General features: G+C 42.3%; 1 protein-coding gene across 1 annotated transcript in view; it reads left to right on the top strand.

Moving 5' to 3' along the window:
• The first annotated feature begins 49 nt into the window (after positions 1–49).
• CFAP43 (cilia and flagella associated protein 43) overlaps positions 50–20,957 on the top strand; it is a 62,366-nt gene continuing 41,458 nt past the window's right edge. The window contains exons 1-14 of the mRNA XM_066591175.1: positions 50–104; positions 2,554–2,807; positions 4,065–4,161; positions 4,956–5,123; positions 5,605–5,755; positions 7,305–7,461; positions 9,526–9,608; positions 11,018–11,149; positions 12,061–12,177; positions 13,011–13,091; positions 13,203–13,351; positions 15,195–15,298; positions 15,968–16,120; positions 18,397–18,566. Coding sequence (XP_066447272.1) covers positions 73–104; positions 2,554–2,807; positions 4,065–4,161; positions 4,956–5,123; positions 5,605–5,755; positions 7,305–7,461; positions 9,526–9,608; positions 11,018–11,149; positions 12,061–12,177; positions 13,011–13,091; positions 13,203–13,351; positions 15,195–15,298; positions 15,968–16,120; positions 18,397–18,566 — 1,848 coding nt within the window. The 5' untranslated portion in view covers positions 50–72. The remainder of the gene's footprint in view (positions 105–2,553; positions 2,808–4,064; positions 4,162–4,955; positions 5,124–5,604; positions 5,756–7,304; positions 7,462–9,525; positions 9,609–11,017; positions 11,150–12,060; positions 12,178–13,010; positions 13,092–13,202; positions 13,352–15,194; positions 15,299–15,967; positions 16,121–18,396; positions 18,567–20,957) is intronic.

Below are 20,957 nucleotides of genomic sequence, written 5' to 3'. Positions count from 1 at the left end.
GTTTGTGTTGCCTAGCAACTGACGCTCGTTACCTTTTGGTACTGGGGTGTCCAGGGAGACACGGGGACAAGCATGGATCCCTCCAGCTTCTCTCTACAAGTCAGGTAACTTGGAGGAAGAATGTCTCCAGGCTGTGTGGTTCGTTAATATATATTGGAGATACATTTCGGTTATGGACTTATTCACACAAACGTATTTGCGCACACCACACGCGAGGAGTATAATCTATTGATTTCAATGGGCTCGTTCACATAAGTGTATTTTACGCACGCTTTTTCTTTGCGCCAAAAATTATGCAACATGCTCTATGGAAAATAGCATATATCGAACTAATCCCATTAATGGCCTATTTCAATGATTGGGAACAGGCTTGTGTGATTTTCTGCACACGCCAAAAGTACAGTAAAACATGCACACAGGTGCGCAAAAACACACCGCCCATTGCGCAAATACACAGCGCTGATACTCGCGTAGATGCGTATACACCCATGTGACACCGGTCTAACTGCTGCATTACTTTCAGTAACCGTTTTATGATGGCGGGTATCATTTGTTTACATTTAGTCCTTCAGAAAGGTTTTCTCGGGGGCGTAGCAGTTATCCTGCAACAATGGCGCACTCCGAAAAAACAGGAAATAGTGATCTGGCATCTTGTTATCACAGCAGATGGATAGAAGTGGGACACATCATCAGTCCTAGTCCTTTGCCATATATGCGCTATAGATTTCAAGGCGTCAAGCGTAGGTAACGCTCAGTGCCTTTCAGGTAAATGACATTCAGCTGCAGTACCCGGCACCGCAGCTATGAACTATACGGCGCTGTACCTGGGATACAGCTGCAGCGATCACACAATCACCATGGAGGCGGACCCCCACCAGTCTGATATTCATAACCTATTCTAAGGGTTGGTCATCTATATGTAAGGGTCCTTCTAGACAAGACGATTAACATTTGAATGAGCGAGTGACATCACTGTTGGCTCATTCTCTCCTGCAGCCTGTTTCTACAGCGGATTCATCGTCGACACGTTCACACGAGAATCGCTCAGTGGTCACATTTGCTGTATAAGTGACTGAGACGGACGGAACGATCTGAATGTAAACAGAACTATTAGTGAACGAGCCGACGATGATTTGTATACCTGCAGAAAATGACCGGAAAGTGGGCAATAATCGTTCGCCGTTCAGCCATCGGCTCGTATTTAGACCGAGCGGTTATCCTTCACTTTCGCCCATTTGAACGATAATTATTCTGTCTAAAAGCACTTTTAATCCTGGAAAATTCCTGTAATTGCTCCCAGCCACCACTAGAGACAGCTCAGAACTGCCTAGCATCCTATTGAGGTCAGTGGCCTAGTCACTGCTTACCATTAGGGCGGACACCCACTGGCATTTTTGTCTCCATTGCGCTGTGAGAGCAAGTGAAAACTTTCACCTCGCAGTGCAAGAAAAAAAACGGGATGATGCCGGGATATCGCCAGTCTTTTCAATCGGGCCAGCGGCAGCAGCGCTAGCCCCACTGAAAAGATATGGAGAATACCGCGGACTTCTGTAATTGGCTGAGCGCTCAGCCAATAACTAAGCACTCGCTGTTATTGGCTGAGCGCTCAGCCAATCAGCACAGCCATTTCAGGAGGCTGAAAGTGCTGGACAGCAGTGTCGGGGAGCCAGCCGAAGGACATGTCTGAGCGACGGAGAGGTGAGTCATTTTTTTTTTTTTACTTTTTTAAGCACTTATTGATGATTTTCAGGAAAGGGCTTATATTTCAAGCCCTTCCCCGAAAATCATACTGCAGGGTTTGCCAAAAACCACTGCTTTCAATAGGACTGGCAGCATCGCCGATCCCATCGAAAGCAATGGGATAGCTTGCTGCACTTCTGCCACAGCTGTGGCAGAAGTCCGCGGTATTCTCCATATCTTTTCAATGGGGCTAGCGCTGCTGCCGATGGCCCCATTGAAAAGACTAGCGATATCCCTGTCTCATTCCGGCGTCTTTCTTGCGCTGCGAGGCGAGTGTTTTCACTTGCTCTCGCAGCGCAAGATAGAAAATATCGCTAGTGGGTGTCCGCCCTCAGTAAGAGGAAGGCCGGCCTCACACAGGGGGATTCCAATTGTGGAATCCACGATCGGCGTCCACGGCAAAACGCAGGCATTGAAAGGCATGTACTTTCGCTTTTTCACTCATAATTGTGGACACGAATTGCGTATTCCGCGAGCGGATGAAGAATCGCAGCATGCTCTATTTTGCTTCAGAATCCACATGGACGGCCTACATTAAAGTCAATGGAGCGGTCCGACCCACAGCCCATACACTATTAACATTGCATATGGGCTGCAGGTCCCCGCGTCATCGCTTAGTGACGGCGCCGGAAATACAAGCATTGGAAAGATCCGCATTACAGGATAAAACAGGTATGCAGCGTGACCGGCCGGGCGCACAGCTGCGGGCCTCCCACATGCGGAATCACCGGCCGAAGGTATAGTCTGCTTTGTGATAGTATTATGTGTTGTACCAGACGGACTGTAACACTGCTACCATTGGTTCTCTTGTAGATGGGTGCAAGGAGTTAACCAGAAGCATGTCACATTCATCAACCCTCATACAGTGTGCCACCCAAGTGGGAACTTCATAGTGTTTACTGACATTGAAACAAAGCGTCAGACCCTGCTGCAATGTCCCTGCGGGGGTATCGGGGCATTTACCGCTAATATGCACAGTGAGGTGGTGGCATTTAGTGATACCAAGCTTCCTCCAAATATTCATGTATTCACCTTCCCGGGACTTGTGAAAAGAGCAGAACTAAAAGGTATTGTATTAAATATGAAGGAAAAGTGATTACTGCTCTGATCTCCATACTATATCTATCTCATCTATCTATCTATCTATCTCATCTCTCTATCTCTCTATCTCATCTATCTATCTATCTATCTATCTATCTATCTATCTATCTATCTATCTATCTATCTATCACATATCCATCTATCTATCTATTTCATATCTATCTATCAAATATCTATCTATCTATCTATCCCATATCTATCTATCTATCTATCTATCTATATCTCATATCTATCTCTCTTCTATCTATCTATCTATCTATCTATCTATCTATCACATATCTATCTATCTATCACATATCTCTCTATCTATCTATCTATCACATATCTATCTTTCTATCTATCTATCTATCTATCACATATCTATCTATCTATCACGTATCTATCTATCTGTCACATATCTATCTATCTATCTATCTATCTATCTATCTATCTATCTATCTATCACATATCTATCTATCTCATATCTATCTATCTCATATCTATCTATCTATCTATCTATCTATCTATCTATCTATCTATCTAATATCTATCTATCTATCACGTATCTATCTATCTGTCACATATCTATCTATCTATCTCATATCTATCTATCTATCTATCTATCTATCTATCACATATCTATCTATCTCATATCTATCTATCACATATCTATCTATCTCATATCTATCTATCTATCTATCTATCTCGTATCTATCTATCTATCTATCTCTCTCATATCTATCTATCTATCTTCTATCTATCTATCACATATCTATCTATCTATCTATCTATCTATCTATCTATCTATCTATCTATCTATCTATCTGTCATCTATCTATCTATCTATCATATATCTATCTATCTCATATCTATCTATCGGTCTATCTATCTCATACCTATCTATCTATCTATCTATCTATCTATCTATCTATCTATCTATCTATCCCATATCTATCTATCTATCTATCTATCTATCTATCTATCTATCTCATATCTATCTATCTATCCATCCATCTATCTATCTATCTATCTATCTATCTATCTATCTATCTATCTATCTATCTATCTATCTCATATCTATTTATCTCATATCCATCCATTCATCTATCTATCTATCTCCTATCTATCTATCTATCTATCTATCTATCTATCTATCTATCTATCTATCTATCTATCTATCTATCTTCTACTCCTCCTTTATATCTAGTGCTGATGTTTCTGACCTCCTTACTTTCCTCTTCTAGGTGCAGCGACACTGGAATATTCCTTGCTAGCATTCAGTCATTCAGGTCACTACTTAGGTAGTTACTCCTCAATCCCAGACTACCTACTTACAATCTGGTAAGGTTCTTTATGGTCATTTATAATGTCATGATGGTTGGTAACTTCCTGACAAGCATCCTGGCTTGAGCAAGACAGTCCTGGATTGCTTGCCAGGTCCCTGAGACACAACTTTTTTGTCCTCAGGCTACCTACACACAGGCAAGCGCGGTATCAGCCTGATATTGCGTTCGGGAACCTACTTTTTACCTGCGGGTACAAGGCAATTTTCAGCCAAAGGTGCCTTGCATCTGTGAAATTCTGATCCTCTCACAGGATTTCAATGGGAACCCTCGCATGTACATCACACAGCATTCAAGAGCCATGCGATGTATTCAAGGTCCCATTGAAATCAATGAGCGATGCCTTCTGAGGAATGAGCAAAGATAGAGCATGCTGTAATATTTTCCCACACTGCGATGTGGTGCGGGAAAACATTGCTGGTGTATATGACGCCATTCAAAAGAATGGGGCTCATATTCGCACAAGATCTATGTGTCTGGCAAGGCACAAATCTCGCACACGTTTCTCAGCTGTGTGAAAGCGGCCTCATTGAGCAGTCCTACATGAAAAACCTTTTCCTGGTGTGTACAAGCATGCTATAAGTAAGCAGCCACAGATTGCCAGCAGCTGTCATGGTAGCCTCGTGCTGGTCTGTTATAAGGACTCATCTGAGCTGCAGCCTTGGAGGAAACAGGGGGGAATCTCAGAGGACCTCAAACTCCAGGTTATACAATGTAGCTGATTGTAACTTCCAAGTAACACATTTAATAACAGCATTGTTTTATATGTGACATTGTGTTATTACACCCCAGGAGCTGGCAGGAAGGTGTTCCCCTATGCAGTGTATCAGATACCAGATCCAACTTTACCCGTTTGACCTTTAACCCCATGGATTGGCATCAGTTGTGTCTGTCTAGCGAGGAGTTCCTCACTTTTTGGACCATTGAGGTCTGTGATACCGTGCACCACCTGAAATCAACGTAAGCGTTCAGTGACTCACAGTTCTTTTTTCAAACACTAATCTGCTATGTATGTGAACTTACACAATAGATCCAGGACCGTCTCTTTATGGACCTACCTGTTTTCTGTTCCAAAGCCAATGATGACCTATCCTCAGTAGCTAAAGTACTACATTCAATCAATACACATAATAAAAAAAGTTTGGTATCGTGTTAGCCAGAAGATTGTTCCCAGCCAGAGAAACCAGGTAATCTTGTAGATATGATACCTTTTAATGGCTAACAAAAATACATCATGTTATAGCAAGCTTTCAAACCTCTCAGGGTCCTTCATCAGGCATAATGCCAGAGGAAGAATCCTGAGAGGTCTGAAAGCTCACTATAACATCATGCATTTTTGTTAGCCATTACAAGGTATCATATCTACAAGATTACCTGGTTTCTCTTGCTGGGGACAATCACATTTTAATCACTATGTATTAATGGTGGATTTCATTCACAGACCTGTTAAACTTCTCAGTGAAGATGGTATAATGGCTGAAGAGGATAGTCATGCCAGTGCTCAGACAGACAGCCTGCTGTCCTACTATGGACCTCAGATACCCTTACCCGCCATTGCTGGATTAGTCGGTGATGAAGCAGAAGGATTCATAGTAAGTTACCACATCCTGTCATACTGATCTGTCCAAGTCCATGGAATATAAAAATGGTGACATGGTTTGTAGTAAAGCACTTTTGTTAGCTATAATGTTGAGGGAGTTATCGGTCAAAAAGTTGTAAAGGGGCACAAATAGTAAAGGAGTACCCCTCTTTGAAAAATGTCCTCTTCTTAGCAGGGTCCCTTGATAAGTAGCAGATAACAAAAGTTTATCCTGCTGGGTACCTCAGCAATCAGCTGTAATGTCGGGGGAGCTGGCAGTAAGGGTTCAGTTCTCCTGCAGCGTCACCATAGTGAAAATTTAGCTTTACGCAGTGTCCATTCAAATGAATGGATTGTCTGTGTAATACAGGATAGTATAGGTTCTCCAGAGACAGTGACTGCTCTCCATACCGACCTACAGATGAGGATCCTCAGCAGGTGATCTCACTCTATTAACTCCTCATTGCCTTAAAAAAGGATATGACAAAGTGATTTTTAAATGGTCAACCCTTATATATTAGCACCATTTACATGGACCTAGGTATAATGACTAGAATAAACACTACACCTTGTACACCAACGGTGCCGGTCTCTAATACATGGACCTAGTTAGCTATAATGACTAGAATAAGCATTACACCTTGTACACCAACGGTGCCGGTCCCTAATACATGGACTTAGGTATAATGCACCTTGTACCTAACTAAAGTATCAGACAAGCTGCTCACCTAACCAAGTTAATAATAGGTAAACGAGGAAGTGACGAAAATAATATGGCATCTAATTAATAACACCCAACAAAAAAGGTGATAGCCAAAAACTTAATTACCTGGCATAATGCTGGGCAAGTATACACCCCAAAAGGAGTAACCAAAGCATCAAATTGGCCAACCGACAGCACTGATAAGGAGCAACATCCCAACATGTGTCGCTGCCACCCTGTACAGCTTCATCAGGATATAATGCCACACCACAATTATTACCAGTACAAAGAAAAGTTCCCATATACTCTATATACTGACATATATCATACACAGCACCACTACATCGGGGATGGATATACCGCTGCAGGAGCTCCGCTGATCTCTGGTACAGGGACAGACAAGTGACAGCGCAACCTGGAGGTTGGAAGTGAAATGCATCCTGGTAACGTGGCTCTACTTCCAAGTAATGCAGGCGGTATGGTGAGCAGCTGGGTGGCTGTGGAACCCACCAGAACCTCGGGAGCCAGCGCCGACCCCCATACTATAATGTATTGGCCCTGAAGTCTCTTCTTTCATTTAAAGAAATTAAACTCAGAGGGGCCTAGCACCCGGCCCCCCTCCCTCATGTGCTGCCGGAGTGGTTGTACAGGCGGTGTGTCCCCCTGGTCCATTCTGTCTCATATAGAAATCCAAAGGATTAGACAAGCATTTTATATGTTTATTTCAAAAGATTCCGTATTTTCCAATCCGTGTGGCTGGGGCCGTTCTGTCTGACCAAGAGGTAGTTTAATGTTGCAGAAACAGCGCTGACTCTGCGCTTCTTTTTTTTACCTTTGTTTGCTTTTTTATGCATTTAAGCCAAAAGAACAAAGAAAACCTGCTATTAAGCCCAGTAGTCACTGCTGGAGCTCAACATCGCATCTGTTTGTTGGCTGTAAAGGAGGACAACTACTGTCTGTTAACCCCGAGACCCAGAAAATAACAGCTCTGACCGTGACCGAGCCGCCTACAGCTGGTAACGTATATAATAAACGACACTAAACCCACACTGCCTGCCGGGAACAAATCTGAGCATTTACTATATATTATTATTACGACTGTTAGTAAGTGGGACTAAGGGCTCCTTCACACGGGCGGATTGGCGAGCACAATATGCAGAGAATAGAACCCATTGATTTTATTGGGTTAGTTCATATTTCCGTATTTTGCGCCACATTTTGGTCGTGCAAAAAAAAGACCTGCAGCATGCTCCACTTTTTTTTATATTTGAGCACCTAATGTGCTCATAGAATTCAATGGGGAGTGCGCAAATGTCCGCACAATATGCAAGGAGATGCGTAAAACGCTGTGTAATTCTGCAGGAAAAAGTACACATCTGAAACTAATTCGCCATTTCAAGCGGTGCGTTTGCTGCTGCCGGACATGAACCTGCCCTGCAGGCAGAAAAAGTGCGGTAAAATACGCCAACGCATACACAAAAAAGCATTGTTCGTTCCACAAAAACGCAGCGCTGAGGCATGCGCGAATGCTCATGAGCCCGTGTAAAGTTTCTTTATAAGTGCGAGTTCCGTCCATATCGTAATCAGACAGAATGGGCACGTGAAACACGTCCGTGTAAATGCACTCTTAGGCCTCCCGCACACTTGCATTTCTTTAACGCTGCGTTTTTTTCACACGATTGTCAATGGGACTCTCTAATGTTAAAAACGCATCACACAAAAATCACACAGCACAAACGTGCGATGCGTTTTTCACATTAGAAAGTCCCCTTGGCAATCGCGTAAAAAAACGCAAGTGGGTGGGAGCCCTCAGGCTTCCCTGTACACAGCCAAGCGCCATATTGGGGCATGAACCTCAGCCCGATATCACGCACATGCTCGTGCAATGTACCAGCATTTCAGTGAGGTTGCGATCCTCCGCGTGGCTTTCAACTTTCAGCTGCGGGGAGTATCGTCAAGTGTTTCCTATTGTTTTCAATGGGAAACCTTGCGTCGCACTCGCAGGCACATCGCACGCCATGCAATGTGTTTTCCTGTCCCATTAAAAATAAGGGGCGATGTGTTCCAAGCGAACGCCCAAAGATAGGACATGCTGCAATTTTGTTTCACACCGCTATGCGGTGTATCTGACCCCATTCAAGAGAATGATGTTCATATTCGTGCGAGATTTGTGCATCTTGCAGCACACAAATCTTACGATTTTAACGGCCATGTGAAAGCGGCCCTAGGCTGGGTTCACACAGCCAAAAACCGCAAGATTTTCACCAGGAAAGCGCAGCTTGGCCACAGGCTTTTCCGTTGCGGTCGGCGCTCCCATAGAGAGAAGCTTGGCCGCAACATTAAAAAAAAACCAGACATGCTGCGGCCGGGAAATCCGCGTCGCAGCGCTGGCTTTGTAGCAACAGATTGGCTGTCCTGTGTAGACAAGATTCTTGACAAATCTCATACACATGTCTGGCCAACCCCGGGATTAGCGGCCGCAGGCGGACCTGCCACAGGGAAATTACGCAGGGAAATCCTCCCTGTGTGAACCCAGCCTTAGACTCAGACTACATGGCGGATTAAAGTTGCATGCGAGTCCCAATGTAACGTCTCTTATTTCCTATAACTATTGTAAAATGGATAGAGCGGCATGGTCAGCATTAAGACAATACTGCGACAAGAAGCTTGAGTTCATTGGAACTGAAGTTGCTTGTATCTCTTATACTGCTGAGGTAAAATGAAAGCCACGCTGTGATTGGTTGTTATGGGCAGCAAAGACAGATTTAGTTCCATACCGCTTTCATAAGTGTGGTGTAGGACCGGAGGCGGGCTACTTTTCCATGACCCGCCCTATACTTGTAAAAGCATTCAGTATCTTATGAAGACTTGAACTGCGGATGGTTACACATATTTTGTGCAAAACTGGAGTTCCCATATACATATTAAGATGCTGATATTCCGCCATGTCTGAAGTAGGTCCTGGATTTGGTGCTTTGGTATTAGAGAACTAGTAGCAGAATATTCCTATATTTGTATCCACTAAGCACATTACTACTCTTTATCAGCTGGACAGTAATAGGTATATATTATATTTTCAGGAGAGGTACCCAGAGCGGCTTTACATGAAGGAAGCATAGAAACTATGGCACTGCACAGGGATGGACTGTACATAGGCGGAAGTGTAAGCCTAATATTATTCAATGTCTGTACCATTATATTCACTCTGGCTATGCAGAGGTGAAGAACCTGTGAGTACTTGTAACTGTCAGAAAAAAAGTGAAATCAGTTTTTCAAGGCCTGATGGCCTATCATTAGCCTAAGTCATCAATATCAGATCAGTGGTGGGTCGGACTCTCGGCATCTTCGCTAGTCAGCTCTACGAACGGCCCGAGGCACTCAGGTGAATGCCGGGATCTTTTCATTGTATACCAGGCACAGCGCCGTACATTTTGTAGCTGTGGTGCCTGGTATTGCAGCTCATTCCCATTCACCTGAATGGGACTGGACTGCAGAAAGGCCATATGGCTGATGGACATGACTTCACGGGCCGATGAAGAAGCCACAGTTCTCACGTTGCAGTCTCTTTAAACATCTGACTGGTGGGGGCACCAGGAGATGGACCCCAACCGAACTGATATTAATGACTTATCCTAAGGGACCTATCCTAAGCTAAGCTTATGGGCTCATAGGAGCTGAAACGCTGAGTCCGGGGTTGTGAGAATTATTCTTTCTTTCTCCGCTGTCCCTCATGCTATGTCCTATCAAGCCGTTTCTGTATCCATCTGGCAGGCTCCATAGGTGCATGCTTAGAATGACAGGACAAGTCATCTGAATTGATGCACTTGCAGAAGTAGTTTGTCAGGGAGATGCAGAAGTGGCTTTGACAGCGCACAGCGAGGGAGTCGTGGGGAAGGTAGGTATAATCCATCGCTGGATTCAGCATTTCATCTCCTTTAAGCCGATAGGTTTAATTTATGGAGCTCATAGAAGATAGACTCCCTAAATGTCATTTACAGTACAGACAGAATTTCATGGATTCAACTAAAATCATGTCTTCTTTTGATGGCTAGCCCTACATATGAGATTATCATGAATAGTTAGAATGAGATCTATTTTTTGTCAATCCCGAGATACTGTAGGTAATTTACCAATGACGGGTATATGATGTTTCAGGTTTTGCATGTCCCTTATTCAGATGCCCCACACTAATGAACACAGCCACACATTGCACTGCAGTCATGTCTTCTTCCTGCATGACGGCTCTTCCCCACTTCCATGATCTGATCTAGTCAGGTTCTTGAGACCCACACCAGTTTATAGTACTTCAGACTCATGAGTTGCCATATGATATGTTTTTGAGCTGCCCTTTTCTCAGTTCTGTGTTGGAGTCACCAGGAGAGCTTATTGATATCTACTGGTTCCTGCTCCAAGGTCTACTGGCAGATTTTGATGTAGAAATTCACAAGGAATTCACCAATGCTACAAGCAATTATATATTTTCAGATTTGTTGGCATTGTTGCTCCTATCAGATCTTGTCTTTCTTTTCTGACCATGAATGCTTTCTTGCACTTACTCTTCTGTATGTTTAGGATGGCATATTACGGCTCTGCTCAATAAAAGGCTCAGAGATAAAAATAAAAGAATGTTGGGATGCAAAGGAGTCAATTGAAAGCCTGAGTTCTTCACCAGATTACAAGGCGCTTTCCATTGCAACACAGAAGGTATGAGTCCATATCTGAGTCTTACTATTACATCCAATCGTTGGTTATTGTCTACTCAAAACAGTTGTTCTCTACTCCACTATCAAATAAAGGGAACAAAGCAGACAAGAAGCAGCACCGTAGAAGTGGCTCCCATTCTGGCGGGCTCCATCTGTTCTTGCATTACACGGACACCCATTCATCTGAATGGCCATTATTTCCCATGCAGTGGCCACTGTAGGAGTAATGGCAGGCTGGACACAGCTTTGCCCGATGAAGTCAGCTGGAGCCTCTGGAATAAGCGAGTTGTCTTGGGGTCCACATATTCAAAGGAGTTTTTTTTAATGGAGTGAAGGCCCATTTAGACACAATGATTATCGCTCAAAATTCGCTCAAAAACCATCTTTTGAGTGATAATCATAATGTGTAAATGTGCCCATCTTTCACTGTTCAGCCGAACATTGGAATTCAGTTCTGCCTGAAAACCATCGTTCGGCAGAACAGCTGATAAGCAGGACCGCATGCTGTGTTCTGCTGGGGAAGCGCTCATAACAGCTGACTGTTTTGTCTCAGCTATCAGCCCTGACTCAGAACAAAACGAAAGTAATCAGGGAACAGCGGGACGTCTGTTTCATGATTACAGCTCCTGGCGTCTCACACGGCTACTTGGTACTAATAGGCATTAATGCCAAGTAGTATTTTATGCAAAAGCCTTCTTTTGAGCGATCATCTTTGCAGTGTAAATGCATCTTGACCCTATAATTACTTGCCATTCTATTATGCCTGAGGTGTATGTACATCTACCCATTGAATTTTAAAGTGCGGCGGAATATGGAGGGGGGGGGGGGGGGGAGTGTCTAAATAACAATTGTGTGTTTGTACAATATTCATGGTGAATTAATTATTTTCTCATTTTTTTTGTATTTCTTTAGGGTTCTGTTTACATATACAACTCCACACAGTCTGGAGATCCAATTCAGATATTGAATATATGTAATGACAAATTAATCACTGCTGACTTTTTGACAAATGGAAACAAGTACTGCTTGGTGAGTCAGTAAACACTGTCTGTACATTGAGTGGAATCATGATACACTACAGTACTTTAGACCATTCCTATAATGTAAACAGGACAGTGGCAGGTGGGCAGTTTCACTAGGGTGGTACACCTGTCAAACCGTAAGTTAGGTATTCTAAGGCAAACTCATGGGGGACAGAAAACCCCCATGGCGCAGAAGGGCAGTGTAAGGCTGTTTCCACACAGGGTGAATTTGCTGCAAATTCCATCTGTATTTTCCACAGTAGGCATTTACAGTAGCAGCAATCGGGATGAGATTTTCAAAATCTCTTCTACAGGCTGCAGAAAAAATCTGCACTATTGATGTGGAAATTGGCAAAAGGTACAGAATTTAGATCTTTACCATGTTAATTTTAGCAGCATTTCTTTCAATTCTTGCACAAGTCCTTTAACTCTTCGCATGTCCTCATTGTTCATTTGCCCATACATCTTTACCACTTGTTTGGCCAACTGGCTGCACCCTACACATGAATATCTGGCTCAGCGTAGCATTAGTGCTTAGAGAGGTAAGCTGCATCGGTGTATCTTCCAGCAAACAAGGCGATAGGGTGTTGAAATTCAAAGTCCCCAATCCTACTTTTCCTTGACATGATCTGTTGGGGCAAAAATGCACCCCATACACATTAGAGAGTTCTTCGGATAAATAAACAGTATTGTGTATGAGGGCCTTTACATCTAGGTTGCAGAAAACAATAGATACAATGGGGCATGGAAAATGAAGTTCGTATATTAAAAAACAGTTAACATCCTTTTAAACAAATGCCACTGTTTCATGTCTTAAGAAGTAACCTTATCTACTTACAGAGCGTTGGACGATCAGGAGGAGTAGAGTTCTGGTCATTGGAGGACGGAGCGAACATCAGCTCATTGAATATTGATACAGAGGTATGCGTTCCTTATATTATAAAAAGTTTTATACTTGTCATATATGTCTGATGTAATATCCTGACCCACATTCATGTGATACTTTATTAACACTGCCTTTTCCTTCTCTAGACTACTTGCATGGCATGCTGCCCATCTTCCCATTATGCAGTGATTGGCAGCAGTAGTGGACATATCATTTTTATTGATGCCGTGATAGTAAAAGCTCCTCGAATAATTGCAAGAAAAAGACTTTATCGTGTCCCCGTGCTACATCTGCAGTGAGTTGCTAGGATCATATGACTGGGCTTCCAACCATGAGGCGCTAACTGAGGCACATCCGCATAGTCGTCGTATCATGTGTACAGGGCATTGGTTGCATTTGCCATTGGCACAAGGAGGAAACCATAGAGTCAGACCATGGTGTGGGTATAGGAGCCTCCATTCAATGCTTCATACAGGATACATGTTACATAGCTCTATGATGTAACAGAAGTCGTTCATTGTACTGCACTCAGCCATCTCTTTTCTTATCCATGGAGTGGGGGTCCAGTCTGTTACATTTATAGATACTGGACTGTAAATCTAGTGCTGGCAATGAAGATTAGGGCGTAGGGGCTTAAAGGGGGATTATCTGGTTCTTTAAAATTAATGGCCTAACCTTAAGCTAGGTCGGCTATATTCGATTGGTGGATGCCTCCACTTGGAACCCCTGCCAGTCACCTGACTGAATGCGGGCTCTGTCAAGCAATTCCTTCATTGTTGACTAGGCACAGCTCTCTACTTGTAGTACCGTAGCAGCTGCACCTGGTATTAAAGCATAGTTTCATTCACTTAGGCTGGGTTCACACAGGGCGGATTTGCTGCGGTTTTGCCGCGGATTGCCGTTGCATATCCACACTGCGGCAAAACCGCTGCGTTTGCAGTGCAACGCAGCACAAATGAGTTTTGGAAAAAAGCTGTTCTCACAGGACGGATTTTTTCCGCACAGCCGCAGTGCGGAAATGCAACTACGTCGCGGTTTTAAAAGAAGCAGCATGTCCATTCTTCTGTCTTTTCCGCAGCGCTTTTTTGTCCATAGACCTCTATGGACGCAGCTAAATCCGCACCAAAATACGCTGCAAAATGTAAAAAAGTGCTGCGGAAAATAACGCTTGCGGATTGTTCCGCAAGAAAATTCGCAGGAAAATCTGCAAGCCAAAATAAACCTTTGAAGCGGTTTTGCTGCAGAAGCAGTTGTTTTGCGGCAAAACCGCAGCAAATCCGCCCTGTGTGAACCCAGCCTTAAAGGTGCTCTGTGGTTTCAAGGGCTGAGCATGAGTTAAAATAAAAAAAAAAAAAGCATACTCATCTCCCCATACTTTCCACAATAAATGAGCGCTCACACATCTATGCCGATGGAAGAATAAAAAAGTTATGACTGTAGGAAGATGGCGGCAGAAAATAGTTCTGTGTTTTTCCAAAGTTTTTAAAAGTAGTACAGCAAAAAAACCATACATTTTGTATCGTAATAATCATGCTGCTGCATAGAATAAAGTTATTGTGTACTTTTTGTTGCAGTGTGTACACCGTAGAAACAAGATCTCCCCAAAAGATGTCAAAATCACGTTTTTTTTCCCCATTTCACTACACTCAGAATTTTTTAAAAGTTTTTCAGTAGGTTATACGGTACATTAAATAGTAACATTGCAAAAAACAAGCTCTCAGACCGCCACGATGATGAATAAATAAATGAGTTTTTGAAAGTGGGGAGAAAAAACGAAAATGAGAAAAAAAAGGGTCGCGCCCTTAAGGGTTTAAAGAACGAATAGCCTTTTTATTTCAGATAGGCCCTTCAATTTCTTATTGCCTTCTTCTTTCTACTAACAATTCCTCTGACCCAAGAATAAAGCTGCCCTTTAATTTTCGCTTAACATATCCCCCCTATACATAGCCCATAGGAACCTGCATCCAGACATGTCCTTGGTTGAATAGTTAGCTTAACTTTGCCTGTGTGTCGTGGGTGTAACAGCTGATGATAAACAGCTATTTAACTAAAATTATGTTACATGTGAAAATTATGATTGTTTAGCTAATTTTGAATAGGAAATGAGTTTTTCATTATTTCTGGTTTTATTTTATTAGTTTTGATCAGAAAGGTAATGTTCTCATGACCGGGGCTGCAGATGGACACATATTTATTCTGGACGCGAGGCCATCAAGTTCATTCCAGGTCCTTGGATACACAGGTAATGGTCTAGAATAGCTTTTACGGTAAGCTGTTATGGGCGTTTAAAGCCCAATATCTACAGGCGGATATGGTTTGGGGAAGATCCGCAAATCCAGTCGCACAAAGGAATACATGGGCATCCGCAAATTCGATAAAGCATCCGGTTTTGTTTTGCGGACCTTTCGCTCCATTTTGCTGCGAATCCCACACAGACGGCTTCTATTGAAGTTATGGGAAGCTGTCCGATCCGCGGCACAGCTGCAAGTCAATTGTAGACGGGCTGCGGATACCGTGGGAAAGCAGGAGTTTAAAAAAATAAAATAATGTACTGCCATCGCATGATGAGCCGGCCGACGCTTCAGCACACATCTGCTGTGAAAAAGGAAGAAGATCCAGCCGTGACGCATGAGACCCGCACCGGACAGGTAATCACGTGTCTTTACCCACAGCAGGGTGGGTTTCTGCTGCGCAATCTTACCCACCCGAATGCGCAATCTGACCGGCCCGTGGACAGGAGGCCTAATAATGCAAATGACTTGATGAACAGACTGTAGCTACTCCAATCTCTGCCCAGATTCAACAAGCTACATTCACTAAGCATCCAGCTTGTTGATGACTGGAAGGGGGGAAATAATAATTGCTGATCATTCTAGGATTGTACGTGGAAAGATGTTGTTTTCTCTTCCAGTGGTTGGTGGGGATATTCTGTCGTTGTCATTACTAAGCTCAGTGGACGCACAGCAGATTAAAGCTCTGGCGCTCACCAGGAAGAAAGAAGAAGAGGAGGAGGAGGGAGGCACTCAGCTGGAATTGTTTTCTATCCCTCTGAAAATCTTGCAAAGTAAGAGCACACACAAACTACCATAATCGCCATCTTTTTCGTACATGTTAACGCAGGCCGTCATACCATCGTATCTTTATATGGCGTTATACACGAGTCTCTATAAAAATACATTGAATCTGCTCCATTTGATGAACCATATGCTCCCTTAGGTCTCCTTCACACTGGTGATTTTCTCGCAATGTGAGTAAAAATGCATGACTATGAAACCAATTATTTTCAATAGTTTCATTCTCATTTGCAAGGTTTTCACTCCTGCGATGCAGCGTGGAAAAAAAAATTGCAGCATTTCCTTTCTTTTTGCGATATCGGCCATTGCTTTCAATGGGGCTAGCGACAGCAGCGCCGGCCTTATTGAAAACAAATTGGAGAACATTGCGATCACCTGCTACGGCTGTGACAGCTGCAGCAGGGGATTCCTTCAGCCCCGCAGGGATATGAGGCTTTCGCATCCAGGGGATTCCACATGTTTGTGGAAAACAGTGCGCGAACATCATGATCCCCTGCTGCGGTTGTGACAGCCCTGGCAGGGATGAAGGGAACCCCCACAGGGATGCAAGGCTGTTTCCATATGGAAACACCTCGCATCCAGGGGTCTTCAGAAGGACTGTGAGGGCGATATCGGGCCGCGAATCATGGCCCGATGTTGCCCTCACCAGTGTGCAGGAGGCCTTAGTAGCACTGTTTTCAAGGCTGGACACTGTGCAGTGTATGGAACAGTATTGACTGCAATATACTGTGTGATAGCATAGTTGTCTATATACATAGAAACTAAAAATGGACATCATGTATTGCAATATTAATTATTATTTTACTGGAAGAGCAGTAGAAGCTTGGAATAAACAACCAGCAGATGTGGTGGGAAAATCATCAATAAATGAGTGTTAGCATGCTTGGGGTAAGCATAGATCTGTCCTAAAGGAATATTCCTCTGCTAAGTGAATTATATAAGGGCAGACTAGATGGTTTGTGTGGTCTTTTTCGGCCTTCGATTTTCTATGTTTCTGCAAATGATGCCGGATTTACATCAGAGGTGCACCTGCTGCCATTCTCTGTAGCTCTCAGCCATTAGGACAGCATAAACAACACTGCTGCCAAGGGGCATACCAAACAGAGTGCCTTCATTACCACACTGTTATGGGGCACTCTGTGGCTGCACTGCTATAGGTGGGTACTGTACGGCTGCCACTGTAATGCTTGGATGCTTTACAGCTTAGACCCTGTTCAACACTGCAGAAAGAAAAAACAATGGCTAGGCATGCATGCTCCTCTCTCCATTGGGAATAATGAAACTGGAGGCTATTTCCTTGTTCTCTCCATAGGTGCGTTTTTTTTAAATTTGGAACCCCCTATTTGTCAGCAATTTATTTCATTTAATGCCAATATACATTCATAACTCAGATGGGAATAGCTCCTTATGTTTAACCGTGGTACAGTATGACAGTGTGGCCCGCGGACCAGAAAAATAGTGATTCCTAGCATGGACTGACCAAACATTTCATATGTTAGTGATAATTGATCTGCAGATGTGGGGTCTTGCCATAATGGAAACATTTTTACTTGTCAAACATTTTAACATAGTATGTAAGGCTGAAAAAAGACATATGTCCAGAGGAAGGCAAATAAAAAAACTATGAGCTAGAAGCCAATTTTCCCCTTTCAAGGGGAAAAAATGTCTTTCTGACTCCAATCTGGCAATCAGAATAATCCCCGGATCAACAACCCTTCAAATATCTCTAAAAAGTATGTGAATACTGAGATGATGTCTGTCTTCCCATCAGGGTTAACGAAGCCGAAGGATCATACACATTAGATAGCTGTTGGCAGTCTAATGTGTATACAGATCAGCATCATCCCTTTTATTGTTCCTTTAATAAGATCACTGATATTTTTTTTATTAACTTCGTTTTATTAGCATATTGTATATAATTATTACAACAATCATTTCCATACAGTATGTTTAGCTTATATTGTACATTTCAGTTGAATGCAGTATTATTATAACCATTTAACACTTAATAAACAGTCTTAACCTATTGGTACACTGTGTATTTGTGTGCTTATTTCTTCCTTATTTGTAAGATCACTGATATTTAGTTTCAAACTGATCCCAATTTATCATTAGTTTCAAAATCTATTTAGCATCGAATTAACAATATACTTAAAAGAAAACGTAGCTGTGAGTCGGCTCTAGGTGAGGAAACCATTGAACTGTAATCATGTATAAGATGATAAGGTCCTCCTCTCTCATGCAGTGCTTACCTTCTCTGTAATAGGTCCCACCGAATACACTGATCAGCGTGGGATGTTTAAGGACACAATGATCCAAAAGCACCAATGCTCGGTGGAGCAGACTTTATTTTCAGCTATTCTGGGAAGCAATGGCACTTCAGTCTTTGGCTACTGCAGCGACTCCCCATTCATTTACACGTTTGTGCTTCCTAAGGTACTTTTCATCTTTTAGAGTTGGTATTGAAGTTTAACATGGATTACCACTAGCCAAAATAAACCGAGGTGATACCTTCAATTGGCATTGCTTAAATAGTCAGTAAACTTGGGACATACTATATTCTAAATATAACCTGAATCCCAAAGATCATCTTGTTTCTTTAACCCTGTCCAATCCAATTTGTATCCTGGTTTTCCTAGGGGGCTTACTCTTTTTCTGCTGTTATGCAACGGCGCTATATGCTGGCTAAAGCCAGTACTGCATGAGGTGACACCTTGGATAGGCTCTGACAGCAGGGAGGCTGGCAATATACAGTAAGAGAACCCCGACGGATGTCTTCCAAAATCGGAGCTATACAGCCTTAAATCATAATGTCTTTAGAGGTCAGACAGTGGATTGGAAAGGGTTAAGTTTTAGTTTTTTACTCCATGCAGCATCCAAAACGTCCTGTGGTATGAAAGTAGCAACAGGCAGGTCAGTTATTAATATTGTAACTATAGGATGTGTACATTACTCGCAACATCTAGAATGAGACTTGAAGCAATTTTGCAAACAGTCTTGATAAAAAATATCCTACTGTTTTGTGTATAGACCTTCTATGTAGACTTCATACAACGTCTTAGGAATCAGGTCCTGCAGTCAAACTCCCTTCTACGGGTTCCTTATATACATTTATTAAGTTACTAGCTGATATACCCGGCTTCGCCCGAGTTAATTTGATACTGGTGTTTATCTGGTGTTCACACGGAAAAGCTTATGAAGTCGTGGTTACTTTAGAGATACCGGAAAAACATATGTTCACCATTTTGCATAGTTCTCTGCGTTACCCAGGAAACCCCACGTGGAGGTAACCATGCGACGTTTCCTTTATATAAAATGACATCAGGAAGTGAGAGAATTAGATTCCATACGTAAAATTTGGACGCTAATTCTTTGGCACTTAGAATTGAATAATCGAGTTGGGACCCATTAACTTTTCCTATTTATGACATATTCAATGCTCATGCCAAATTTCATGTTTCTATGACATTGGGAAGAGAGAGATTTAGATTATGTACATAAAATTTCGACGCAAATTCTTTTGCGCTAGAATTAAATAATCGAGTTGGGACCCATTACCTTTTCCTATTTATGACATAATCAATGCTCATGGCAAATTCCATGTTTCTACGACAACGGGAAGTGAGAGAATTAGATTCTGTACGCAAAATTTCGACGCTAATTCTTTTGCGTTTAGAATTGAATAATCGAGTTGGGACCCATTAACTTTTCATATTTATGACACAATCAATGCCCGTGCCAAATTTCAAGTTTCTATTACACCAAGAAGTGAGAGAATTAGATTTCATACGTAAAATGTGGATGCTAATTCTTTTGCGCTTAGAATTGAACAATCGAGTTGGGACCCATTAACTTTTCCTATTTATGACATAACTAGCTGATATACCCGACTTCGCCCGAGTTAATTTGGTACTGGTGTTTATATGGTGTTCACACGGAAAATCTTATGAAGTCGTGGTTACTTTAGAGATACCGGAAAAACATATGTTCACCATTTTGCATAGTTCTCTGCGTTACCCAGGAAACACCACGGGGAGGTAACCATAAAACGTTTCCTTTATATAAAATGACATCAGGAAGTGAGAGAATTAGATTTCGTACGTAAAATTTGGACGCTAATTCTTTTGCGCTTAGAATTGAATAATGGAGTTGGGACCCATTAGCTTTTCCTATTTATGACATATTGAATGCTTATGGCAAATTTCATGTTTCTATGACACCGGAAAGTGAGTAAATGACATTCCGTACATAAAATTTGGACGCTAATTCTTTTGCGCATAGAATTGAATAACCGAGTTGGGACCCATTAGCTTTTCCTATTTATGACATAATGATCAATGCCCGTACTAAATTTCAAGTAAGAAAATTAGATTACGTACGTAAAATTTGGACGCTAATTCTTTTGCACTTAGAATTGAATAATCGAGTTGGGAACTATTAACTTTTCCTATTTATGACATCAATGCTCATGCCAAATTTAATGTTTCTACGACATCGGGAAGTGAGAGAATTAGATCCCATACGTAAAATTTGGACGCTAATATTTTTGCGCTAGAATTGAATAATCGAGTTGGGACCCATTAGGTTTTCCTATTTATGACATAATCAATGCTTTTGCCAAATTTCATGTTTCTACGACATCGGGAAGTTGGAGAATTACATTCTGTACGCAAAATTTGGACGCTAATTCTTTTGCACTAAGAATTGAATAGTCAAGTTGGGACCCATTAGCTTTTCCTATTTATGACATAATCAATGCTCGTGCCAAATTTCACGTTTCTATGACACCGGAAAGTGAGAAAATTACATTCCGTACGTAAAATTTGG

The sequence above is a fragment of the Eleutherodactylus coqui genome, chromosome 2 (genome assembly GCF_035609145.1).
Source record: "Eleutherodactylus coqui strain aEleCoq1 chromosome 2, aEleCoq1.hap1, whole genome shotgun sequence".
NCBI lineage: Eukaryota > Metazoa > Chordata > Amphibia > Anura > Eleutherodactylidae > Eleutherodactylus > Eleutherodactylus coqui.
The sequence above is the reverse complement of the archived record's forward strand: the minus strand, read 5'-3'. Positions and strand labels throughout refer to the sequence as shown.